Raw genomic sequence first — 26,070 nt, forward strand, 5'->3', positions numbered from 1 at the left:
TACAAACAAATAAGGTAAGATTGATATTTTTTAGGAAATACTATCTAGCTTGTAGTCATCATCATTTTCTTCTCTAGGAAAAGGAGAAAACAGAAAGTACCAAGCAGCCACATCATCGTTAATATTCCCTCAATAACATTTTATGTATTCAGTTAGATTAACTATAATTGATTTCACGAGGACTATGGGGGTCTAATGGTACTCGGATTAGACTTTCATTTGAAAGGTTATGAGTTTGATTCTTTGTGTTTCAGTAGATTGAGAAAGTATATGAACAAATACTACAATGTAATAGGACCAGTAACATTAAAGAAAAAAAAAACTATAATTGATTTAAATTATTTATAATAATTTTTTATATGTATTAATTTAAGGAAAGTTTATGGTGCCCATTTTACACTAAATATAACTCAAAATACATATATAATTGTACCAAGTATTATAAAAATATACATGTGACAATCCCAATTAAATTAGTCGGACAATTAGTTTGATAATTACAAGATTTTAATTTTGCACTTTCAGGTAGCGACTCTATAAATCAAATAAAAAATCAAAACTATTATAACAACACAATTCCCTATGCAAATTAACATATATTATTCCTCATTAAGAGATAAAAATTTTATTAAAAACCCTTTATAAAGATGTTCCCTAATTATATTAGGAGGTTATAAAAATTGTCATTCTCTATAAATATAACATTTATAACTATATTATTTAAAATATTCCTTAAATAAGAATGTGAAACTTTTTTTTTTTTTTACTGCTACTGACTCTATTACAATGCAGTATTTGTTCAAGAATGTGAAACTTATATCTAAAGTATTATAAGAACACATTCTCAATGCAAATTTACATAATATTATTCCTCATTAATAAATAAAATTTTTATTACAACCGCTTTAATTTTGATGGGGCCGTGGGACTCGGGAGCCATTTTATTAGAAAAGTTTTGGTCCGAGTCTAATTTATTGGAAAAGTCTTGGTCCAAGAGGAGTGGTAGAGAAGAATGGTGGCTCAATTAGTTGTAGAGGGGTGTGAAAGGAAGCAAAATATCACTCTGTAATAAATAAAAAGTTTAGTTAATTCCATCTTGGTTATACACTTATAGGTTACAGTCAACTTTTAGTCGTTTTTATTATAATATTTCATTTTAGTCATAGTATTATTGTGGTATGACAATTTTTTGTCATTCGGTCGACAACAAAATCGTTGAAATGCCATCAAATACAAGGGCATTTCAATTATTTTTATTTATACGAAGTGGGTTATCCACTATATTTTTATATTTTTTTTTTTGAAAAAATCTATAGTTGAAGATTGAGATGTCATTGTATTTAACGTCATTTAAACTCTTTTGTTGACAGAGAATAAAAAATAATCATACTACATTAATATTATGACTAAATAGAGATGTTCTAAAAAATAAAGATTACAAGTAGACCTCTGACACGATGACACCTATAAATCTAGAACCAAAACTTCAAAAGTAAAATTAACTATGAAAGTTTTATTAAAAACCCTTTACAAAGATGTCGTCATAATAATTATATTAGGAGATATAAATATTGTCATTGGTTTCCAAAAAAAAAAAAAAACTGTCATTCTCTATAACTGCATTATTTAAATTATTTCTTAAATAAGAATTTGAAACCTAATTCAATATAAAATTGTCTTGTTCTCATAAAATTTACGTTGTTTTTGTTATGAATAAAAAATCACACAATAAAAACAATAACTTTTGTTTGTCTAACAACATTTTTTCTAGGCCAATCAACTAAGATTACACATAAAGGTTAATCATGTATGTGCTTCAGGTATAACCTAAAAGGACTTTGGGTAAAATTCACATTGTAATCTTAGATGGCTTAATTCGATTAGGGTTTTAATTCTGCACGACAACAAAGCTAAGGTAGATGTATTATAAGGTTTAAACCTGAAACCGCGATTTCATCCAATATATTAACAATTCTAAATTTGTGTGTCTCATAATATTTTGAGAGCAAAGCAAGTAACCGTTTGATACACTGTAATTTGGTGGTAGAGGAATTGAAATTTAATGAACATGGTGAATTACATTGTTTGGTTGGAGGGAATTGCAATTCCTTCTAATGGATGTGAGAAAGGAAAAATAGATGAAATGACACTACTATCTTTGGTTATTATTACTATTATTATTATATAAGGGTATTTTAGTCTTTATATTACTTATTTCCTTCTCAATTTCAATAATTTTATTTTTCTCTACCAAACAACGTAATTTGAATTCATACTTTATTCTATCTTATTCTTTTCATATTAAATTACAATTTTTTTTCCTCATAAATCATAATCATTATTTCCCACCAAACGCTCTGTGAAAGTTTTATTAAAAAACCTTTACAAAATGTCGTCATAATAATTATATTAGGAGGTTATAAAAACTGTCATTCTCTATAACTGCATTCTTATTTAAATTATTTCTTAAATAAGAAATTGAAACCTAATTCAATATAAAATTGTCTTGTTCTCATAAAATTCAAAAGGGCTAAGAAAAGTAAGAAAACCTGAAATGGAAATAGTATTTAATAGGGCACTAAATGTTGCAGTAAGTGAGAACAAAAGAAAACAAAAGTGAAGGAAATAAAAATAAAATTTGGGACCACCAAATGGAAATGGCACTTGTAAATTGTAATGTACTCTTTACATTCCATTTTATGTGTCAGGTTCAATTAACGAGACGTAATTAAAATTAGAAGGTTATGAGTTCGAGCTTCAGTGGAGACGTTATTGGTTTTTTTGTGTTTCAGTAGAGGAAGTATATGAACAGATACTACATTGTAATAGAGCTTGTAACGTTCAAAAAAAAGTTTAGAATTAGTATATAAAATTTATATATTTAAAAATTTCATTAAAAATTAAAAATATATTAAACACAAAAAATTAAATTTAAAAATTATAAGAAAAAAAAAAAAAAGCAAAAAACAAAGAAAGGAGTGAAGCAGTGAGTGAATCTGATGATTAATATGTGATCCAGAAAGGAGTAGTAATCTCAAAGGCGCTATGTTGACATCACATGACACCCCCACAACACAAATGCTGCCACTGCAAAAAGGCAGACTGCTTTTTTGAAGCTCGGATTTTGGGGGTGGGGGTAGTACATCGTTATCTGGGAATTTATGTACTGCATTCCATTATTGACTGGCGAGAGGGAGAAATGGGGTCAACGCTGAGGGACATTTATTGATTCATAGCCCACCAGCTGTAACGAAGAGAATTTGTTGCCGTTAATGTTGTGGTTTGGTTCTGGACGTATGTAGTACACATACCTTTTGAGGATGTTCTTTCCTTTTGTACTACCCATGCAGTGTAGTACTAGTACATGGGGTGGGTGGGTTGGTTGAATTCACATTCACACAATCTTAACACCATCTTCTCCTCATCAATGGGTAGGTCATAGGTTAGGAGCAGAGACTTTTCTCCCTTTAAATTTGGATTTTCTGCCCTGGAGTGTTTGGTCCCCAATTCTTTGAAAGTTCCTTTCTGGGCTCTCTGGGATTTATCAGTTTAATAGGTCCCAGAGTTTAATGGTTTGAGTTCACAATAAAAATCTCTGCTTTTCTCCATTTACTTTATCCAAATTCCCCACAGGTAAGATTCTTGATTCTTTTATGATTGTTACTGTTTGAATTCTGTGTATATAATTAAAGGGGGGCTTAATTTGAGTGTAGACTAAAGATGAACGCGGCGGACAGGGAAGATGGGGCAGTGCTGGGAATGGAGATTGAAGGGGAAGAGAGGGGGAAACAAACGGAGGATCTGAAGAGGATTCCTCCATGGAAGAAGCAGATAACAGTTCGAGGGGTGATCGCAAGCGCCTTGATTGGGATGATTTACAGTGTGATAGTGACGAAGCTGAATCTCACAACTGGGCTTGTCCCAAATCTCAATGTCTCGGCTGCACTTCTTGCCTATGTGTTGATACAGTTTTGGTGTAAGCTTCTTCAAAAGGCTAATATTGTTTCAACACCATTCACCAAGCAGGAGAACACTGTTATTCAGACCTGTGCTGTTGCCTGCTATAGCATTGCTGTGGGAGGTTAGCAAATTTTTTAATTTTTTTTTTAAATTTCCCAGGTGTTTTTGGTGGTGTTAATGTTGTCAATTAAGTTCAAATTCTGTGTTAATTAAGGTGGTTTTGGATCTTATCTGCTGGGATTGAACAAGAGAACATATGAGCAGGCTGGGGTGGATACACAGGGAAATGTTCCAGGGAGTCATAAGGAACCAAGGCTTAATTGGATCATTCCGTTCTTATTTGTTTCGACTTTTGTTGGCTTATTAGCCTTGGTTCCACTCAGAAAGGTGAATGTTTTTAATTGAACTGCACAACTCCAAACAGGAAAATAACATAGGATATATCTTAGTAATGTTTCTGTTGTTTTGCAGATAATGATAATAGACTATAAGTTAGCTTATCCTAGTGGAACTGCTACTGCTGTTCTAATCAATGGGTTTCATACGCCTAAGGGGGACAACGAGGCTAAGTATGTATAACCACTATTGAAAAATGAAAATTATTGCCTTGTGGAAATGAGTTTTATGCGAAATCCGAACTTTTGTTGGGATTTTCAGGAAACAGGTTCGTGGGTTCGTGAAATTCTTCTCCTTCAGTTTCTTATGGAGTTTCTTTCAGTGGTTTTATAGTGGTGGAGCTCAATGCGGATTTTCCCACTTCCCCACCCTTGGGTTGCAGGCCTTGAAACACTCGTGTGTACTTCTCCTTATATATGTTATTGGTAAGATTTATGTATTCATCGGATCATTGCTGATTTTGAAGAATCGAAGTTTTGCAGGTTTTATTTCGACTTCAGCATGACGTATGTAGGAGCAGGAATGATTTGTTCTCATCTCGTGAATTTGTCTTTGCTCGTTGGAGCCATTGCTTCTTGGGGAATAATGTGGCCGCTGATTGGTGAACGCAAAGGTTCTTGGTTCCCTGCAACTCTACCACAAGACAGCATGAAGAGTCTGAATGGTTATAAGGTCAGTGGAAAATAATAATCTGACAAAATTCTTTGTTTTAATACCTCCAATGGTCCTTCGAGTATTGTGATGCTTTTTCCAGCAAACGTCATCCTCCGAGAGTATAAAAAAGTGACCACCCGTTTTCTTATATTCAGGTTTTTATTTCTATTGCTCTCATCCTGGGAGATGGCCTCTACAATTTCCTCAGGACATTATTTTACACCAGTAGAAGAATATTTGCTGCAATGAACAAGAAGAATTCTAGAACCTGTAAGTTAATCCTTGAAATCTTGTCACACTTAATCACTGTCTTTTTGGTATTTAAATGAATCTAAATGATAAGACATTTCTGTGGCAGCAGTTCCAGAAACCAAGGATGAGCCACTTGACAATCTTCAACGAAACGAATTCTTCATCAGAGAGAGCATTCCCTTATGGGCAGCTTGCGTAGGGTACCTTTTTTTCGTTGTTATTGCCACAGTCATAATCCCAATCATGTTCCCCGAATTGAAGTGGTATTTTGTTCTCGTGGCCTATGTTCTTGCACCTGCTCTGAGCTTCTGCAATGCTTATGGAGCTGGTCTAACCGACATGAATATGGCATATAATTATGGAAAAGTGGCACTCTTTATATTAGCTGCTTTGTCCGGGGAAGAAAATGGTGTAGTTGCTGGACTAGTTGGATGTGGGCTCATAAAGACCATTGTTTCAATCTCGTCTGATCTGATGCACGATTTCAAGACGGGCCATCTTACGCTAACCTCCCCTCGATCGATGCTCCTTAGCCAAGCGGTTGGAACTGCCATGGGTTGTATAGTGGCTCCTCTCTCGTTCTTCCTCTTCTACAAGACATTTGACGTGGGGAACCCGGATGGGGAGTACAAAGCTCCTTACGCTATTATATATAGAAACATGGCCATCCTAGCCGTTGAAGGCTTCTCTACGCTTCCCCAGCATTGCTTGCAGCTCTGTTATGGGTTCTTCGTCTTTGCCATGGTTGCCAACCTGCTGAAAGACTTATCCCCAAAGAACGTCGGGAAATGGATCCCCCTCCCGATGGCTATGGCTGTTCCTTTTCTCGTTGGGGCTTCTTTCGCAATTGATATGTGTATGGGTAGTCTCGTTGTGTACACATGGCACAGGCTCAACCGCAAGAAGGCGACTCTGATGGTCCCTGCAGTTGCATCGGGTCTGATCTGTGGCGATGGATTGTGGATCCTCCCACAGTCGATACTCGCATTGGCCAAAGTCAAAGCTCCAATCTGCATGACCTTTTTGCCTGCAAAGGCATCCTAAAAGTTTAAAAGGTTGGCATTGCCAGACACTACAATTAGGCTTTTGGAAGAATGTCTAGTTAGAAAAGATAGAGGTGAGCCTAATTAGAGATGTAGACAGAATGCAATAATGATAAAAAGTTTACAAAAGCAGCTATTGAAGATCATTTATAATGTGCAATTGGTCAACTTTTAGTGCATAATAAAGTGGCCAAAGAGTAATGGTTGTAATATGCTTATAGATAATAATCAAGACCATAAATTTCACTTTCTCCTCCCCTCTCTTCTCTTGGAGATGCACTGTTGAAAACAAATGGATTAGCCTCCTTGTTGTACATCATAAGTTCTGCTTAGCATGCCAAACAACACTTTGAGAATTGTTGACAAGAGATACACATGCTAAAATTTAGTCAGCATGAAGCAATCAGACTGTTAACTTGGTAACCCTAAGGTTACAAGTTTGACATCTACCGGGAGCAGCTTATTGACCTTCTTGGTTTGAGCTGGTCAACTATGGACAACCTAGGCTGATTTACCTCAAAGTTGGTCGACTATTAACTTGATAACCCCAAGGTTACAAGTTTGATATCCAGCGGGAGCGGCTTAATTGACCTTCTTGATTTGAGCTGGTCAACTATAGACAACCTAGGCTGGTTTATCCCAAAGTTGGTCAGACTATTAACTTGATAACCCCAAGGTTACAAGTTTGACATCCAGCGGGAGCGGCTTAATTGACATTCTTAGTTTGAGCTGGTCAGCTATAGACAATCTAGGCTGATTTACCTTGTTGTGGTCCGTTGTTAGTTAGGATTACAAGGCGGAATCCTTGTTGCTGCAAGTTTCCTTATCACTCAAAAAATAATTAGTAAGCACACAAAAAAAGCAGCCATCACAGTTGGAACCAGCACCTATGCCCCAGGAATCTATCATACTCACCTTACAAAGTGCACTGCAATCATGATCATTGCTCAATTCTAGTTCCCAAATCTTATTCAGGAACAGGAATGAGTTTGTGGGCACTGACGTTTCAGATTCTCAGAGTTCCAGGAACATGACCCACACTAAATCATGACAACAATGATCTTCTATGCCCTACAAGCTTTGTTTCAAGACATGAGTGCTGCATCCTCCTCATAAATAGATGCTTCCTTCTTCAATCATTTGAACAAAGACTTCAACTCCACCCTCATAATAAGCTTTATGATTCAGAAAGATCCAACTCTGCATTCTACTCAAAAGCAAAGAACAAAGGGAATAACATGCTTTTCACACTACTGGAAATTATAGAATTTTCGACCACATAAAAGTGATCTTAAATCAAGTCGAAAGCAAAAAGTGGTCGAAAATAGCAATAAAGATTTTTCCAGATACCAAAAGTGGTCAGAACAAGGCTTTCGACTTAATTTAATATCACTTTCAGGTGGTCGGAAATTCCATAATTTCCAGCAGTGTCAGAAAGCATTTGATCAAACATTAGCTAATCCATTATCTCTAGAATAGGAATCTTGTGAAATTGCCTGCTCCACGGACAGCTCAATTGGTTCTTGACTGGTAGATTATGAACAAGACACATGATCGAGCCCTGACAGTCACATTGTGAGAGTTACATCTAATGTGGTGGGCACATACATGATCCTCCCACTACCCCTTCCCAGTTCGAGATCCTGTGGAGCTGGGTGAGCGGGTTGGGGCGAGGGAATTTCGCTTTTGTGGGCAAAGAATCTTGTAAAATTGCAGTGCAAAAGAAATGGCACAAGCATTACTCACAAGAATACCAAAAGATACAAAAATACAGACTTCAATTTCATTGATAAAATCATTTGTTTACAAGTCGGAAGGTAATGCGACGACATCAATCACCAGCATGGCAGCAGGAGTGCTAATATGCTAATTCATGAATTTATTCGTTGATGAACTAATAATTACAATTGCAAAAACGATGATAATTGGATTTTTTTTTTTGGTTTTGTTTTTAGGGTGTCAATCAAGAAAACCTGTTTGCTGAAACACAGCATTGCGAACACGACGCAAGTCTCTTCCTTTGAGAGTCCGTCCTACGCCTTCGAAGACGGAGAGTGTCACGTGCGCCCTGGCGACGATCACGTGAGGGGGCACCATCTCGTCCTCGTCGAGCTGGAAATCCGTCTCATCCAGCTCCTCAAACGCATCGAATCCGCCCTTCTTATGCTTGGGCCAGGCGGGCACGTTGACCGGAGCGGATTGGTAGAATTTGGAGACGCCGCCGTTGGGATTCGGTTTGGAGTTGACCTGAGGGATTATCCTGGCGGTAGAGGCGCCGGAGACGGTAGGGTTTAGAGTGGATTTGCGGCGGACGAGGTGGTTGTCGTCGTTGAGGGCGGCGGAGAGGCCGGAAATCGCTGACTTGAAGTGGTTGCGGGAGCGATTTAGGTGCGTCGGAGGGGAAGGAGAGGTGGCGTAGGGGGAAGAGTCCGAAGAAGAGGACCAAAAGAGGTCGCCTTCGTCGATCTCGAGGTGGTCGGAGTCAGGTGGTTTCAGAATTCCGAGGAAGCGGAGGGACGGTTGTGACGCCATGGGAGTTGACATCATGAACCGTGTCATACTAAATTTTCTTTCATTTTATTCTTTTGTTTTGTTTTGTTTTTTTTTTTTTTTTTTTAATTCCATTTTATGAAAATCGTTGAAATATAAATTGAAAATACTGAGACCAAAAAACAAACTCCTTTTTTTTTTTTCCAGTACTTTATATTACGACCATAATTTTTACCATGCATTATACTTTGCGATTAAATTAATTAATTAAAATAAGTTTAACTAACATTTTAGTTCTTTCTCTTAAGTTGATGAGGAGGGCGAGAGGTAATCATAATTATCTCTTTTTGTTGAGATGGCAATAATAGATATTCTAATTTGTTGATATTAGCATTCTTTTGTATTCCGTATGTTATATTGACAAATGAAATAAGTTAATTGTATAATTTTTATTGGATTTGAAAATTCGCGTAAACAAGTTTATCAATAAACACAATAATGTTAAACACAAACACGACTTGTTAAGGTTAATGGATTAGAGTTCAGTTTTTGACTATACAAATTTATTTTACTAGTGGCCCAATTGTAAAAACTTAATAAATTTATCAACATTTTTCCCTTAAAAAAAGAATTTCTTGTTAATGCACAAAGATTTCTCAACCCTTATTCTACCAATCCATATTCCTCTACCCACCAAAGTAATTTGGAAAAATATTTCTATCACTAAGTATAGATCAAAAGATGATAGTGATAATGATAGTGATAGTGATAGTGATAGTGATATATGTGTGAAGAATATATGTATTTACATTTGAAAATACTTTTTAATAATTTTCAAATTTTTTTTTATAGGTTATTGTTTAGAGATATATTTTGTATTCATTGTCTTTTTTTAATCCAACACTATATTCAAAGTAAATTGGATACTACCAATGCCTTAATAGTCTAGTCTTGTAATATAAGTTTGAAATCTTAAAAGCGTTACACAAATTGAAATAAAAATTAAAAATTTTCATAAAAATATTAATTAAAAAAAGTGCAAGAGAACCTAGTGCAGTTTCTTGTACAGAGTAATTGTTTTCCAAAATTTGATTGAAAATAAAATCAGAACTGGGAAACAAAATTTGATTGTGAAGCACGGCGTCGTTTTTCGCTTAGGGACAGACCTTCAAGGCTTCAAGCTACAACTCCTAAACCCTAATCGCAGCTCAAACAGAGTAGACGACGGCAGCTGGCTACGGGCTTGGCGTTGCGAGTTGATAAAGATGCAGATCTTCGTTAAAACCCTTACGGGGAAGACCATAACTCTCGAGGTCGAATCGAGCGACACCATAGACAATGTTAAGGCCAAGATTCAAGACAAAGAAGGTAGGGTTCATATATTGAATTGCTGAAATTTTAAGCTTTTGTTTCTCAATTTTCCATTTTATGATTTCGTTGCCGTTCTCATTTTGTGACCTGTTTAGGTATTCCCCCGGACCAGCAGCGCTTGATCTTTGCCGGGAAGCAGCTCGAAGATGGGCGTACGCTTGCGGATTACAATATCCAAAAGGGTTAGTCACAAAGTTCAATTTGAAAAATCTCTTATTTTTCCCTGGCCTGTATGATCATAGCTTAGGTATATGTGTTCATTTGTTTTGATGGGCAGAGTCGACTTTGCATCTGGTTCTAAGGCTTCGCGGTGGGATCATCGAACCATCTCTTATGGCTTTAGCCCGCAAATATAACCAGGACAAGATGATTTGCCGCAAGTAAGTTCTTTCAGCTGCATTTCAGATTTCACCCTTAATACATTTCAGCTACACATTTACTTTGTAAAGTACATTTTTTAAGCTCTGCTCATAAACAAAAAATCATGAGTTTGTTTGAGTCTTAGATATGACTGTATACAATTTTGCATGAGAGGAAGTAATTCAATTTATTTTAACATGTCTACAAAACTTGGTTCATATTAGTTCTTCAATTTTTAATTTTTAAATAGTATTAATTCCTTACAAATAATTTGTGATGTTTTTAATATCTAACAAGATTATTGATCATAAAAGGGTTGACTACTTCACTGTACTTGGATTTTGTACTGCACCCTTCATTGCCTTGTTTTACTTACATTTCAACTCCCTAAGAACTCAATTTAGGAATCTTTTTCATAGACTGTATTTCTGTAACATTATTGATGCACATTCTGGTAGTAGTGAACGACTTGTCTCTTTCCTTAATAGCTTTGGATGATTAGAAAGTGCAGTTCTAAGTATGAATTTGTTTATAGTTTCTGATCCAAATACTGATAGCCAGTAGATATTGTGGTTCTAATTAGGAATTTTATTTCTAATGTTTGATCCAAATAGTTTTGCACATTAGTCAGGCAGTGCCCTTTGGTCTTTGAGCATATTTAAGAGGTATCGGACTTTGTGTTTCTCGTGCATAACTAGTTCTTTTGGCAGATGCTATGCCCGTTTACACCCCCGTGCAGTCAACTGCAGGAAGAAGAAGTGTGGCCATAGCAATCAGGTAGAGCGATAGTTATTGCTTAATTTGTTTCTCGGTATACATTGCTGGCAGCATTGCGAACCAGGTTCTAATAGGCTTCTCACTGATTCTTGCCATTTTGTTTGTTATTATAGTTGAGGCCAAAGAAGAAGATCAAGTAAAGTGGTGGCTGGCTTGTTTGTCTCAATTGCTTGGTTACAAGACAGTGTTTAAGATATTGATTGTATCATTGTAAGACATTCGTTGCAATTTTGAGTTTGACAATGTTGAGTTTTTTGAAATACAAAATTTGCAAAGATCTTAGCCTTTTTCCTGCTTACTAGTCTCTTTTTTTTAAATATAAATTCTAAGTTTGATGCAAATAATAATTTTATTTCACAATAATATAGCATAGAACACCTATTACATTTAATTTCTAGAATTACTATATTGTTTCCACGAATGTTTAATCAATACATTACGAAGGGCATAATGAGCTTTTTATCTTTTATTTGTCTATGTTGAGCAAGAAATTCTTGTGCATTATGATGCACGATGTCATTTCCCTCCAACTTTGTATGTCTACTACTTGCTTATCACGTTCATTCTCAATGATCATATCGTGCATTATGATGCATGATGTAACTATATCATGCAATACGCATTTATCCCAAAAACATGTCGGTCCCTTGACTGTTGCAAATCGTGATTGTAGAACCCCAAATGCACGTTCTACCTCTTTTCTACATGTTTCTTGCATTGTTGCACATAAATCTTCCTTTTGCCCTCGAGGGTCATGAATAGTTTGTACAAGGGTTGACCATTTCGAATATATACCATCAGCAGGGCCGTATTTTAAATTTTGGTGGCCCTGTTCTAGTAAATAAATGTGGCCCTACCAAAATCACAATTTTTAAAATTAATACATGTAAGTTTCGAACCTTTGACTTTAAAGTTAAAATACAACAAATACACATTTTTACCATCTCTTCATAGAACCTTTTAAATTTAATTGAAAACTTTTAATTTTTATTTATAAACTAGCTAGGTAAAAATTAAGCATTGGACCTCTAAACTTTGGGGCCCCTCTAAAGTTGGGGGCCCTGTGCGGTAGCCCAGCTTGCACAGCCTAAAATCCGGCCCTGACCATCAGCTAAATACTATCCGGTATTGTACTCTTGCCCTTGAATAACATAATGAGCTGGAGGTGCTATTTCTCTTGCCCTTGAATAACATAATGAGCTGGAGGTGCTATACCGTTTGCTAGATTTGCAAACAAATGAGATGACTCCAACACATTAATGTCATTATCTGACCCAGAATAATAGTTGGTTCTTAACTATGCCCAGGATATTGTCTCGCCCAAGCTGTTGGACAATATTTTCAAGTCCAATTCATACAATCTAAACTCCCAAGCATCCCTGGAAAACCATGTCTCTCACCAATTTGAAGCAACCTTGCAACATCATTTGCATCTGGTGCTCTTAGATAACGCTCTCCAAAGACCTCAACAATTGCTCGACAGAATCTTTTCAAACTTTCTTGCAGGTGATTCTCTCATTTGAATGTATTCATCTGTTGCATCTGCTGCTACTCCATAAGCCAATATTTGAAATGCGGCCATTATTTTTTGTAAAAGTAGATAAGCCTAGTTTACCGATTCTATCTCTCCGTTGCACAAAGTAGTTGTCATGACCTTCAACAGCATTTGCAATTCGTAAGAACAAATTTTGACTCATTCCAAAATTTTCTACGAAACATTATTTCATTATATTTTGGATTTTCTGAAAAATAATCCACTCGTAATCTTCGGTCAGCATCTGCACGATCACGGTGAATCACTCTATGCCCAGAAACTGAAGTGGTTAAATTAGATCACAATAATTTAACTTTTCAAGGATTAACTGATTAACATAGCGTTAGATAGAGATGGCCTTCCTCTTATAAAGCATCAATCAATCTTGTTTAAAAGACTTCTCAAATTCATACAGGAATCTGCTTCTGAACACCAAATGTAGAGTTTAATAGCCCAAATCACTCCTGAGAGTTAATAGCACAATTGTGCTGGACGGGCCATTCAAATCAAACCCAACAATAATGTTCTAGACAGACCCTTCAAATCAAGCAAAGGCCAACTTGAAAATGTTAAAAAGGTGAGTTGACGGCTGTGGGATTTGAACCCACGCCCTTTCGACAAGAGTCTAAATCTGGCGCCTTAGACCACTCGGCCAAACCCTCATATGTGTAAAATTTGTTTGTTTAATTTATATGTTCATGAAACAGGAATTTAGAAGTTGCAGGAATTACATTTGATGTTTACTTCTGTCTCAATATGTTTATGAGCTACACACTGCACCTATATCAACTTATCATCCATACCCTATATATTAAAAGGAAAAAAGCAGTAAATATTAAGCTATTGTACATAAATTATTCATGTTGGCTGGAAACTGGCCTGGTAGCCGCCCTTCTTTGCCTCCTTTTTTCAGACCATTTTGACTTTAGAGTGAAAAAAAACAAACAAACAAAGAAACAAACCTGTTGTTCACTGTCAAATTAAACGTATATAAAATGAAGGACTGAGATCCATTTTGATTGTTGGAAGGACTGTTACGTTGTGGGCTTAAAATGTTATCTTTGATGTTGAGAAGAATTGAAGATCAGACATTCAAATATCCCACAATTTTGAAGTCCCACATGAGTGGCAAAAGGCATCGCCTAAGCCGATGCAGCACCAGTTTTCCTGTGAGGATAAAGGACTGTCTCCTCCTAATCCTCCCAGGTTCAAGAACTCTGCCTCTTCTTCTTGCTGTTCAAGGTATTCATTTATTCCCAGCTCGTTTGCATCCTCGCCCCTCTTGATCTCAGGGTTTTCTTTGGTTCCAAAGTTTGCATCTTTACTGTCTGAATCCCTGAACACCTTACTGCCCTTTGAATCTTGGATTTTTCTGTGCCCAGCGGGCTTGTTTTCTACCTCAGAACGTAGCTTTTCCAACTGTTTGGGAATGATAAGAAGATTTTCATAGCTTCTGTTAGTCAGATTTATGGTGACTGATGGTTAAAGAGATGTCAAGAAGAAAAGGGCAACCCAGCTAACAATAACATTATATATATACCTGCATAAGCAGAGACTGGTTTTCATTCTTCAGGTAATCAAACTGCACATTTAGGTTGTCAAATTTGGCTTTAAGCTCTCTGTAATCTTGCTCTATCTGCTTTGCCTTCCATCTGGCCCTTTTGTTCTGGAACCATATTCCTACCTGGCGAGGCTGCAGCCCTAAATCTCTTGCCAGCTGCAGCTTCTTATGTGCCTCGAGCTTCGTTTCTAACGTAAACATGGATTCCAGTAACTTCACTTGTTCATGGCTGAACCTCTTGCAGTTTTCACCCTTCTTTTTGCTTGAGGGCTGCTGGCACCTCACAGGCTCATGATCTTCTGGTCCTGGATATTGATGATGATCTCCGCCCTCCATGGTTTTGTCGAGCCAGTTCTGTACTACTATTGCAGGATTATTTCCCCTTCCAATATGATCTTCCAGTGGGTGGATAAATGACTACTGATGTTATGGGTTGCTCTTGCTTTAGTTGTTGGATTTGTGGGCATCTTCTTATATATGTCGTCACCCATGCAAGAAGCTAAGTATCACTACCTGTCACGGGGTTAGCTCAATTGGTTCGACGAGTCTTGCTCCATTGAAGTGTGAGGATTTTACGGGATTATTGGGAGACCTTGACCGATCAAATGTGAGCGTAAAATGTATATGCAAAGGGTGAGAATCTGTAGACTGACAGGGCGACTCACTATATATTTACCTCCTCCCCAGCGACTTTTGGACATGAATTATGAGAAATTAGGATTAGTTTAACCTAAGTTGGAGAAAATCAATATATCAAAACAAAAGAAGATTTGCACTAGAAAATCATACTTATTCTTACTCTAAATCTTAATGGATGAGTGAATTACAAGATGCATTTGGATGTTAGGTTCCCAGGCAGTTGTGATCTGTAGCTGCCAGCAAATTAAAGTGAAGTGTTATGTGGACCCAGTAGCCATTAATATCGTGTAGGAATGGTATTTTCCACCCTTTCATATTTGGACATCTGACATATCTGAATCTCTGGTATGGTATGGTATTTTCTACCCTTTCATATTTGGACATCTTTATCATTGATAGTTTCCAAGCAGGAATTATCATTTTGGCTGTCTTTTCTATGATGGACACGAATTGAGTGAAAATGGGAGATTATCTCACAAACAGGTCAAAAAGTTGTGGGCGTACATACATACTTTATAGTGCCAAAGCCATCAGAAAGTGAAAGTTATTTCCTTCTCCTTAAAGGTCTTGGACACTTAGGTTGGAATTCAAATCAAATCTAATCACTCCACTGTATGCTTTGCTCTGTTCTTGTAGATTGTAAGGTATAAGTTATAACCTTCCCATTCAAGCACAATCTAGAATAAAATATTTCAACACGTAATATAGAATCGCTTAGTTTAATTGACGAGTAAGTTAATTCCTTTTAAAAAAATAAATCCTTCATTATTAATAGATGAAACTATGCCAATCAGTATGCTCTTTCAAGTAGTAGTCACAGTTCAATTCTGATTTTGATATAGTTGTTCATGGTTTATGAGTAATTGGAACAAAAAATGGAACTTTATAGAGAATGTTCAGTTCTGATTCCGTGAATGGAATACTGATTGTACAGTTCAGATTAAAGTTTGGTTTGCATCTTGTGTGGTTCTGTTCAATGTGATCAATTCGAATAATAGGCCTGTAGTCATGCCTAGTTTTTATAGAAATAGAATGAACGATGCATTTCACCAATAAACAAAGGAGGCTTAAATAGCCAAGAGTACAAACAGAACCACCTAAGTCTATGAGTTGTTAAAAGACTCATTCTATTCCTACAACCTAGGAGGAACTAGTCTATACCACAGACTAATCATATTATGTCTTCTTACGCCCCGCAAGATGGTTGATCCATCAGAGACACCCAACTTAGAGCGAAAGCCTTCATAAGGACGACGTGGTAAAGACTTGGTAAGCACATCAACGATTTGATCTTGTGTGCGGATGTAACGAACACGTAGGGCCCCATTGTCAACAAGGTCACGGACAAAGAAAAAATTCAACGCGAGGTGCTTCATCCGGGAATGATATACGGGGTTTTTGCACACATAAGTCGCCCCCATGTTATCACAATATAACATCGGCATAGTGGAGAGCCGGATACCCAGATCAAGCAGCAAGTTCTGCAACCAAATGACTTCAGCGGCCACATTCGCCAGGGTACGATATTTAGCTTCGGTAGACGACCGCGCAATAGCTTTCTGACGAACCGAACGCCAAGAAATAACGTTAGCACCTAAATATACAGCATACCCTGTCGTTGACAGTTCCCCATCATGGATTCCACCCCAACTTGCATCTGAAAAAGGCAGTGAGAGTCAGACTCGACCCGCGACGCAAAAACAGGCCATGGCACACGGTGCCATTGAGATAGCGGAGCACACGTTTCACCCCTTGCCAGTGGACCGAAGTTGGGGCATTCAAGAACTGTGACAGACGGTTGATAATGAAGCTAACATCCGGTCTAGTGATAGAGAGGTATTGCAAAAGGCCCACAGCATGGCAGTATAGACCGCCATCCGCCAAGCCCGAACCATCATCACTATGTAGCTCAATAGCAAACCCCGGGGTGGAAATTGATTTAGCATCCTGCATGTGAAATTCTTTAAGAATGCCCGTAATATACTGAGCTTGAGAGAGAAAAATATACCCGCAGGAGTGGGAACTAGCTCAACACCAAGAAAATGCCGCAAAGGGCCGAGATCCTTGAGATAAAATCGAGCTGCCAAGGATTCAACAAATTGACTCAAGAACCCGGGAGAATTCCCTGTCAATATTATATCATCCACGTACACCATAAAATATGCCATAATATCATCAGATTGATAAATAAAGAGAGAATAACATGCCCGAGATTTCCTTAATCCAAAAGAAATTAAGAATGACGATAATGCCATATACCAGGGCCGGGGCCTATTTAATGCCGTAAATGGCCTTTTTCAAACGACACACATGATTTGGTCGTAGTGGGCAATTTATATCGTGCACCACGGCGCACATAGCAATGTGCGCCCTGGCACAAAACGCGCGCATTTCATGCTGACGTCATACTGACATCACTCCGTCCATCCGAACAGACCAAACCTCATTATGTGTATTCAGTTAAAATTTTATGTGTATTGTGTTATGAATTTATGTGTATTCAGTTAAGAGTTTATGTGTATTATGTTAACCAAACCCATTATGTGTATCCAGTTAAAAGTTTATGTGTATTGTGTTATGAGTTTATGTGTATTATGTATTATGTTAGATTATGTGTATTCTGTTATGAGTTTATGTATGTGCATTCGAAACATGGGATTTTTTTTAACAACTTAACAAAAAGACGTCGTTTTGGGAGGCAAGGGGCACACAGTGCTATGTGCGCCCTGGTGCACGGTATAACGATTGGTCCTAGTGAATCACAAAACCACCTAAGTCTATGAGTGGTTAACAGACTCATTCTATTCCTACAACCTAGGAGGAACTAGTCTATACCACAGACTAATCATATTATGCCTTCTTAGTTTTAGGATAGGATGAGGATATTTAATTTGTTGACAAATGGATTTTAATTTTTTCCATGGATAATATATAATTTGTGGGTGACGTCCAATTTCCATGATGAACATTAGTTTGAATGAAAGAATAATTTTCTTTTGAAATCAAACATAGCTACATTTGGTATTTGAGCAGAAAGAAAGAAAGAGGTGTGTGGGTGAACTTATTAAGGTGGCATTGCGCCATTGAAGAAGCAGGCGAGGCCACATCAAAACAAGGAAATGTGATTGACAAGTTTAGTACTCAATTAAGCACAGGTCTGAGGTGTCCCTTACGTGCATGGATTGAGCTGCTCTATCCATCTTTTCATAGCCCTCAAAGTCCAAACTGGATGGGCCACTACATGGCTTATTCCTTGTTGGTTACCTGCCTTTGGATAACCCCATCTTTCATCAACTTCCATTTTACTTTCTCTTTTGTTTACCTTAACTTTTTACCTTTTGGTTTGCCTTACGTTTCAGGACAGATGTTCTGGGTTTGGTTTGTTTTGCTTTTTGTGAATTGTGATGACCACTTTAATGGCTTGTGCGTATTGCAAACCTGCTGGCCTGTGCTTTATGATACCTCCTAATATATACGATGTCCCGAGTCTAGGAAACCGGTGCGCCAACCATGCACTACACAACACATGTTTCGTAACGCTTGAGACTTGCATTGCCATCGTGGATTCGTGGGTGGGTAGGAGTCGTGTTTATAAATAAAATGGATTATGATGTATTTGATCTAGTTCAATCAAGGCCAAAAAGTTAATTGGTGACTCTATAACATTATAATTTTTTTTCTCCTTAAGTTTATTTATTTATATATTCATTCTAGTACTACATTATTCCAAAGGCTGTGCTCACTGCGTACAAGAAACCCCCCTCACTTTGAGAGGTTGCTCCCAACAGCCGTTAGTGAGACTCGATCCCTGGTCATTCTTCCAAAATTTCACTTCTGTGACCAGTTGAGCTGTCCATGCGGGTCATTCTAATACTATATTGTTTGCCTGTTTGGGTGTTTGAATCTCACCGGATGAGACTAATTTAACGAGTTTTAAATGTTTAGTTGGACCCCATTTAGGGGTAGTTCTCACAAAGAATATACTATTGTTTGGTTTGTTGAAGGAATAGACTAAAAATATTATTACAATGTTTGGTTTGTTTAAGGAATATAAATAGAATATTTTTAAAAGACATAAATACCCCTATATAATCAAAATGATATTATTCTCTAGCAACTATAGTATTATAACAAAAAAAAAAAAAAATCATGATGTGTAAATTGTGATCGAATAAAATATTCATAAAGTCAAATCGTCCACCCCGCCCGACCAAACTAAGCCAGGACTCTTTGGTCGCCGATGTAGGGCTAAGGCTACCTGATGAGGAGCCAAAAGGGGTATGACAGTGGACCTGGGAGTGGTCTGTTGGCCTACCTCTAGTGCCAAAACGGGTATGACGATTGTATGGACCATATTTCATTATTTTGTATGTTATAAAATAATGTACATTTAGTACAAAAATAATGTACTTTTAGTATATTAAAAATATACTTTGTATTAAGAGAAATTACATTATTTGAATACTAGCATTCAAAAAAAAAAAAAAAAACATTATTTGAATACTAAAAATATATTACTTTTTTACAATGTACTTTTAGTATATTAAAAATGTATTTTCTTTTATGGTCCATACAACACTATATGGACCATGGTCCATACAACACTATATGGACCATGGTCCACACAATAATTTGCCTAAAATCACAAGATGGGCTGAAAAGGTAAAATTAATTATTATTATTCTTGTTATGAAGGGGCAATAGTTATGCTGTGCAACCGAATGTACCATGCGCATGGTGCATACGATGCAAAACGACGTCGTTTTGACTAAAAACGCGCGTTCCACTTTAAAAAAAAAAAAATTCAGGTTCGATTCTCGGCAATAGCATTATTATTTTTTTTTTTGGTAGAGGGAAGGGGCCAAGGCCCCAAGGGAACTAAATAACACGTCTCGTAGCTACGCCATTCGCATCGCGATCCAGGATGTGGGTGAGCCCGTCGGGAGGATGGGGAAGGATAGTCACCCCCCACGGAGAACTTTGTCCCAAGTTAGCTAGAAAATCCGCACACTGGTTGCCTTCTCGGAGAGTGTGAACAATGTCAAAGACTGGGAAGAACCGCATAAGCGTTTTACAATCAGAAATAAGCGTGTCCGCCTCCGGAGAAGAACTAGTATCTCCCTTTAGAACTTGCACCACTGCCAAAGAGTCCACTTCTGCCAACAAAGAGTGTAGACCAAGATCTTTTGCGAGGCAAAGACCTTGCCGGAGACCCCATAACTCCGCAACGAAGCTATCTGTAATACCAATTTTAGTAGTGAAACCCGTGATCCATCTACCCTGGTGATCGCGTAGGACGCCCCCCGCGCTAGCGACGCCAGTGGAGGAACGTTTCGCCCCATCTGTATTCAGTTTCACTATCCCCGGTTGTGGTGGTAGCCAGTGAACCCATGTTTGCTTAGCTACCAACGGGCCATTGAATTTCCTTAGGGCGCATTGGTATCCTTCCGCTTCTGCTTTCGCTGAGTTGAGAATGTCCAAAGCGGACGCCCAAAGGTTGTTGAAGATAGCTGTATTCCTAGCCTTCCAAATATGCCACAAGATGAAGGGGAAGAGATGCCGCCAGGTGTCATTAGCAGCACCTTGGAGACCATCCGTACAGGCCAACCTCATCCAGTTGAAGAGAGGAAGGTGGTTGATGGTGTTGAACCCAGGTGGAGAAGCAGCAAGGCGCCAACAGTCGATCGTCCTTTCACACTGTCTAAAAAGGTGGTCAAGAGACTCTTCACCAGTGCCACAAATCGGGCAGATTCCGTCTACTGCGAGGCCACGCCTTACCCGTTCGCTGTTCACTAGGAGACCATCCTTAGCAATCTTCCACATGAAAATTTTTATCTTCTCCGGACACTTGGTGCGCCATAGCCAATCATAGGAGTCTGACTCGTCCCCTGTACCTGAAATAAAGGAAAAAGCAGAACTAACAGTGACAATGCCAGTACCTGAGTGAGGCCAAAAGATTCTGTCGTAAGAGCCGCTTGAGACGGGGATGGGGATAGCGCGAATGCAGTCCACCATAGAAGCCGGTAGAAGTGGTTCTAATTCAGCCACCTTCCAATCGTTGCTGTCTGAGATGAAGTGACTAACTGTTTTATGATAATCAGCGTCAGGTATGGGGAGGGGAATAAGAGAGGAAAGTTCTTTATCTCCCATCCACCGGTCATGCCAAAAGCTAATAGAGGAACCAGTGCCAATTTTCCAACGCACCCCATCTTTAAGAATTTGTCTGCCTTTCAAGATGCTACGCCAGCCCCAAGAGGGATTGCCAGTGTTGGAGGCAGTCCAGAAGTCCCCATTTTTAATATACTTCTCACGAATGACTTTAACCCAAAGTTTGCTTTGATTGGTCGAGACTTGCCAGGCCAATTTGGTGAGAAACGCCATGTTGAAATCAATAGCTCTACGAATACCAAGGCCCCCAGCGTCCCGGGGTTTACAGATCTCACCCCAGTTGACTGTGTGGATTTTCCTCGTGTCTTCGGCATGTCCCGAGAGAAAATTCCTGCAAAGCTTGTCAATATCCTTAGTAGTACTTACCGGGATGGCCAAAGATTGCATGGTGTACGTTGGGACCGTGGCAAGAGAAGTTTGGACCAACGTTCTCCTACCCGCCATACTTAGCGCACTTGCTTTCCACATTGATAGCTTATTCCTCATTTTATCGATGACGGAAGAGAAAGTGTGTTTAGAGACACGCTTATGAAGCATGGGAATACCCAGATAAGTGCCTAGATGATCTCCCACTGGAATACCCGTCTTTTCGCCGATCCTTCTTTTTATACCTGCAGAAGTGTTTGGAGAGCAGAAGATAAGGGATTTAGAGTAATTTACCTTGAGGCCAGAGACCTCACTAAACCTGTCAAGACAGTTCATAACTGCCTCAACTTGGCTATCCGAAGCTTCTCCAAAGAGCAGCAAGTCATCCGCAAAGAAAAGATGAGAGAGACCAATCCCTCCACGGGTCACATGTAACGGCTTCCAAATTTTTGCAGTTACCATGTCCTGAATATCGTAAGCCAGACGCTCCATGATGAGATTAAATAAGTAGGGGGCAAGCGGATCACCTTGACGGATGCCCCGCCCCGGTGTGAAGGACGGAAGCCGGCCACCGTTCCAAAGAATGGAGATATCACTCTCACGTAAAGCAAAAAGAATTAGGTTGATAAGATTTCTCGGGAATCCAAACTTCTCTAATGTGTCCTCAAGGAAACCCCAATCCACGCTATCATAAGCTTTATGCAGGTCAACTTTGACAATCATGAGACCTTTTTTTCCCTGTTTCTTGTTCATGGAATGAATAACTTCCTGGGTGAGAACCACGTTGTCTAGCGTCGAGCGTCCAGGTAAGAAACTATTCTGATGAGGGCCGATGATCCTGCACATAATAGGTCTCATCCTATTTACCAACGTTTTGGAAATAATTTTGAAAGCCACATTTAGCAGAGTAATCGGTCTAAAATCCGCAGCCGATTCGGGAGCTTCTTTCTTAGGTATAAGAGACACGAATGCCTGCAAAAGAGATTTATGAACTTCTCCGGAAATAAAAGCATGATTGACCATAGTCGTAAGGGCCAGTCCCACGTCTTCCCAGAAGTGTTGATAGAAGGCTGCCGGAATCCCATCGGGCCCCGGACTACCAAACTTTTTTATGCCAAACACCGCTTTCTTAACTTCTTCAGTGGAGGCTCTTCGTGTAAGGCTAAGAAACTCAATTCTGGATAATTTCTTGTCCTCAGCAATTGGTGCTAAATCAAGAGACTTGTCACGCTCACACCTGCAAAAAAGGGACGAAAAGAAACTGGTAATATGGTTAGACAAAATAGACGGGTCATCAGTCCAATCACCTTGGATCTTAAGGAACCGAACACGGTTTTTATTTCTTTTAATCAGGGCCGAGGAGTGATAAAACTTGGTATTCCTATCACCATCCCTAATCCAGTCCACTCTAGCTTTTTGGAACCAAAAGGTCTCCTCCTGATCAAGGACGTCGTTGAGCTCTGTTTTAAGATTTCTCTCCAGAGTTTGCAAATAATTGGAAGTATTGTAGTTGGTAGCAAGTTGAATCCCTTGAATCCTGTTTTGGAGTAATCTTTTTCTATAAAAAATATTCCCGAACACCTCTCTATTCCAACGAATACTGTCCTTAGTGACTACGTCGATAATGGTCTCAATATTATGGTTGTCGTGAGAGGTGGCCTTTTTCCAGATTTCACCATAATCATTTCTTGATAACCAGGCAGCTTCAAAGCGAATCGGACGGACATCACTATCAGGTGGCGATCCGGCTTGTTCAATGAATGATATGGGACTGTGATCTGAGTGAAGTCTCGGAAGGATCCTAACTTTGCCTTCAGGGAAAGCTTGCTGGGCATAAAAGTTCCATAACACTCTGTCTAGTCTCCTCATTTGAATGACTCTGTTCCCCGCGAAACGGTACCAGGTGAAATTAGAACCCGAAAATCCCGGATCTAACAAGCCACACTGACTGTATGCATCCACAAACTTCTGGAGCCCGCAATTGCTAACCGATTCACTACCCCATTGTTCACTGACAGCTGCAATATCATTAAAGTCACCCAGAACGATCCAGGGACACCGTAAAGAGGCGCCAAAGGATTTACAGTCCTCCCAAAACCTGTGCTTAGCCAAAGTATTAGGTCTAACATAACTGAAAGTAATAAAAACCTCCTCCGGCCTTTGCTTAATCTTAGCATGAATGGCCTGGGAGGTAAAACCAACCACCTCAAGGTCAATGTGACCTTGTTTCCAAAACAAAAGCAACCCACCAGCAAACCCAAGGGGGTCGACAATAAAATGTTTATTATAGCCCAACGAGCAAGCTAACTGGATCATTTTATCGGCCTTAGGGGAGCGAATCTCAAGGAGGCAAAGGGCGTCTGCCTTAGACGTGTTCAGCAGCTCTTTGACATGCAACCTAGCCCGTCTATTGGCAATACCCCTACAGTTCCATGAGATGACCTTCATTGGGAAGGCTCAGAGGGTGGGGAAGTTTGGCAACCGCCTTCCCCCGGCGTGATACTCAAAGAAGCGATCTCACCCGCAAGCGGAATGGACCCCATAACTCCCATCACCGTAGTGGTGGAGGAACTGCCAAAGTGGAACGTAGAGAGATGGTCTGTCGAATCCAAGCCAGCTCCTGGATCCCACGCCACCGTATTAGCCACCCAAGCTGCACCATCGCGTCCTCCACCTCGCCCTCTACCACCGACAGCAACCCGTGATCCACCTCTGCTCCGAGGGGGGCCATTTGAGGCTGAACGGGCAGCCGGAAAAATGGGAGCAGGAGGGTTCTGAGATGGCGGATGTGGTGAGAAAGAGTGGGGCTGATGGGGAGGTTGGGAGGAAGGAGAAGAAGACTTACCTTTGGAACTACCACTGTGTTCCTTACCCTGTTTCTGCTGTGGAGGTTTCTGAGGTGTGGTTCTCGGTATAGGTTCGCCATCTGACTCTTCCAAGTTTGCTAATTCTGCAAACTTATTAACATCACGACGTACCGTCCCCTGAGTTTGGTTGTTTTGACGGTTGTACGTCTTTTTCTGTTGAGATTTATTTTTTCTCGTAACAATCATCTCAGGCCCATATTTTGGGTTGGCAATCAAAGGTGTCGCTTGGGGGATATTGCATGGGGTTGACTGCTGAGCATCTCCTTCTTTCTCAGCTACAGGAGTTTCATTCAAATCCATCTCACAACCTGCCACTGGTTTCTCTTTATTAATTGGGCAATTTTTATCACGATGACCGATCATCCCGCAAGTGAAACAAACAACGTGCAGACTTTCATATTCAATGCATTGGACTTGATCTTCTACCCACACTTCTTTAACCAACGGCTTGTCAAGGTCGACTTCCACTGCTGCGCGAGCATAACACCCCTTAACCACCGCCGATGTTGTACGATCCAGTCGAAGAGGTTTGCCAACCCCCTCGAGGACACTTTTGATGATATCGTCTCGGAAATATTCTACTGCCAGACGGGGTAAACGTACCCACACAGCCATCTTCGAGATCTTAGCCGTAGCGGGATCGAATTTCGGTTGCCATCTCTGGGTAACCAGATAATTGTCAAAGATTTTCCAAGGACCATCCAAAAGGACGTGTAAGTAGTCCGTACGATTAGTGAACCTCGCCACAAAGCAGCCATACCCGATATCTATCAGATCAACTCTTTCTTTCACACCCCAAAGTTGAGGGAGTCTGTGGCTCAAAACGTTGAAATTAACCGACTTACCCAAATACTTGATGATGAGAGACATTTTCCATTGTTGACAAAGCTCTTTTCGAACCTGCATGGGAATACGCACTCTCGGCCTTCCATCCAACAGGTCCTGTTCCGTAACTACCACGTCGGGGTCGACGATCGGATCGGTGAACGCCCATTCCGTGGCCTCAGAACCCTGTGTATCGCCTCCTGTGAAAGGGAGTTGGGAAGAAACAGTATCCGCGAACGACCGCTTGGTGGAACGGGATTTCTTGTTCGTATGTTCGAACTCTTCAGCATCCACCATTGCCTCTTCCGACGGAGGCTCGGAAGCCTCAGTCGGCACCGGCATGGCTCACCGGCCGCCGCGAAACGCCGCGCAACGGCTAGAACTGGGAGGGAAAATTTTCCTTAGAAAAGGTGGTCGCCAGAAGGAAAGAATCTGCTTCTATCTCATTTCTACTTTTAGTTTTTGATTCAATAGTATTAGCATTATTATGGATATATAGTTATGAATTTCTGGATATATAGTTATAAATTTGTGGATATATAGTTATGAATTTATGGATATTTAGTTCATTCATTGTAGATATTTGCTTCATTCATTCACTGTGGATATATAATTATGAATTTATGGATATATAGTTATGAATTTCTGGATATATAGTTATGAATTTATGGATATTTAGTTCATTCATTGTGGATATTTAGTTCAATTATTGTGGATATTTAGTTCATTCATTGTGGATTTTTACTTCATTCATTCATTGTGGATTTTTACTTCATTCGTTCATTCATTGTGGATTTTTACTTCATT

At 39.2% G+C, this 26,070-nt stretch overlaps 4 protein-coding genes across 6 annotated transcripts; 2 read left to right on the plus strand and 2 right to left on the minus strand.

The window, feature by feature from the left end:
- The first annotated feature begins 3,394 nt into the window (after positions 1-3,394).
- LOC109189116 (metal-nicotianamine transporter YSL3-like) lies at positions 3,395-6,558 on the plus strand. 3 transcript variants are annotated; one of them, XM_019339858.1, is made up of 8 exons: positions 3,395-3,633; positions 3,714-4,081; positions 4,175-4,347; positions 4,432-4,529; positions 4,618-4,752; positions 4,839-5,028; positions 5,166-5,280; positions 5,369-6,558. In XM_019339858.1, the coding sequence occupies exons 2-8, from the start codon at positions 3,721-3,723 to the stop codon at positions 6,304-6,306; spliced, it is 2,010 nt and encodes a 669-aa protein (XP_019195403.1). In that variant the 5' UTR covers positions 3,395-3,633; positions 3,714-3,720; the 3' UTR covers positions 6,307-6,558. The 3 variants fall into 3 exon arrangements, with proteins under 3 accessions (XP_019195403.1, XP_019195402.1, XP_019195404.1); XM_019339857.1 differs by having other exon boundaries at positions 3,396-3,622; positions 3,716-4,081; XM_019339859.1 differs by having other exon boundaries at positions 3,398-3,622; positions 3,716-4,081; positions 5,372-6,558.
- A 1,706-nt stretch (positions 6,559-8,264) lies between these two features.
- On the minus strand, positions 8,265-8,837 carry LOC109188842. The gene has a single exon (XM_019339478.1). It carries the CDS (start codon positions 8,835-8,837, stop codon positions 8,265-8,267), a length of 573 nt encoding a protein of 190 aa, XP_019195023.1.
- Positions 8,838-9,915: 1,078 nt separating this feature from the next.
- Positions 9,916-11,617, plus strand: LOC109189258 (ubiquitin-60S ribosomal protein L40). The gene is made up of 5 exons (XM_019340069.1): positions 9,916-10,163; positions 10,262-10,348; positions 10,444-10,546; positions 11,237-11,303; positions 11,417-11,617. The coding sequence occupies exons 1-5, from the start codon at positions 10,061-10,063 to the stop codon at positions 11,441-11,443; spliced, it is 387 nt and encodes a 128-aa protein (XP_019195614.1). The 5' UTR covers positions 9,916-10,060; the 3' UTR covers positions 11,444-11,617.
- A 1,938-nt stretch (positions 11,618-13,555) lies between these two features.
- LOC109189257 (homeobox-leucine zipper protein ATHB-12-like) lies at positions 13,556-14,901 on the minus strand. The gene is made up of 3 exons (XM_019340068.1): positions 14,765-14,901; positions 14,378-14,734; positions 13,556-14,256 (listed from the first exon to the last, which is right to left on the minus strand). Exons 2-3 carry the CDS (start codon positions 14,732-14,734, stop codon positions 13,930-13,932), a joined length of 684 nt encoding a protein of 227 aa, XP_019195613.1. The 5' UTR covers positions 14,765-14,901; the 3' UTR covers positions 13,556-13,929.
- Between the last annotated feature and the right edge of the window lie 11,169 nt (positions 14,902-26,070).

The sequence above is a fragment of the Ipomoea nil genome, unplaced genomic scaffold (genome assembly GCF_001879475.1).
Source record: "Ipomoea nil cultivar Tokyo-kokei standard unplaced genomic scaffold, Asagao_1.1 scaffold1509, whole genome shotgun sequence".
Lineage (NCBI taxonomy): Eukaryota > Viridiplantae > Streptophyta > Magnoliopsida > Solanales > Convolvulaceae > Ipomoea > Ipomoea nil.

What these genes read in the sequence shown, in the direction of transcription:
- LOC109189116 (XM_019339858.1), top strand. Translation starts at nt 3,721, where the DNA reads ATGAACGCGGCGGACAGGGAAGATGGGGCAGTGCTGGGAATGGAGATT. An exon ending in TTGCAGGCCTTGAAACACTC is followed by an intron (nt 4,753 to 4,838) that starts GTGTGTACTTCT and finishes GAAGTTTTGCAG; the next exon opens with GTTTTATTTCGACTTCAGCA. An exon ending in AGAGTCTGAATGGTTATAAG is followed by an intron (nt 5,029 to 5,165) that starts GTCAGTGGAAAA and finishes TCTTATATTCAG; the next exon opens with GTTTTTATTTCTATTGCTCT.
- LOC109189257 (XM_019340068.1), bottom strand. Translation starts at nt 14,734, where the DNA reads ATGGAGGGCGGAGATCATCATCAATATCCAGGACCAGAAGATCATGAG. An exon ending in ACCAGTCTCTGCTTATGCAG is followed by an intron (nt 14,257 to 14,377) that starts GTATATATATAA and finishes ATTCCCAAACAG; the next exon opens with TTGGAAAAGCTACGTTCTGA.
- LOC109188842 (XM_019339478.1), bottom strand. Translation starts at nt 8,837, where the DNA reads ATGGCGTCACAACCGTCCCTCCGCTTCCTCGGAATTCTGAAACCACCT.
- LOC109189258 (XM_019340069.1), top strand. Translation starts at nt 10,061, where the DNA reads ATGCAGATCTTCGTTAAAACCCTTACGGGGAAGACCATAACTCTCGAG. An exon ending in GGATTACAATATCCAAAAGG is followed by an intron (nt 10,349 to 10,443) that starts GTTAGTCACAAA and finishes TTTGATGGGCAG; the next exon opens with AGTCGACTTTGCATCTGGTT. An exon ending in AGTGTGGCCATAGCAATCAG is followed by an intron (nt 11,304 to 11,416) that starts GTAGAGCGATAG and finishes TTGTTATTATAG; the next exon opens with TTGAGGCCAAAGAAGAAGAT.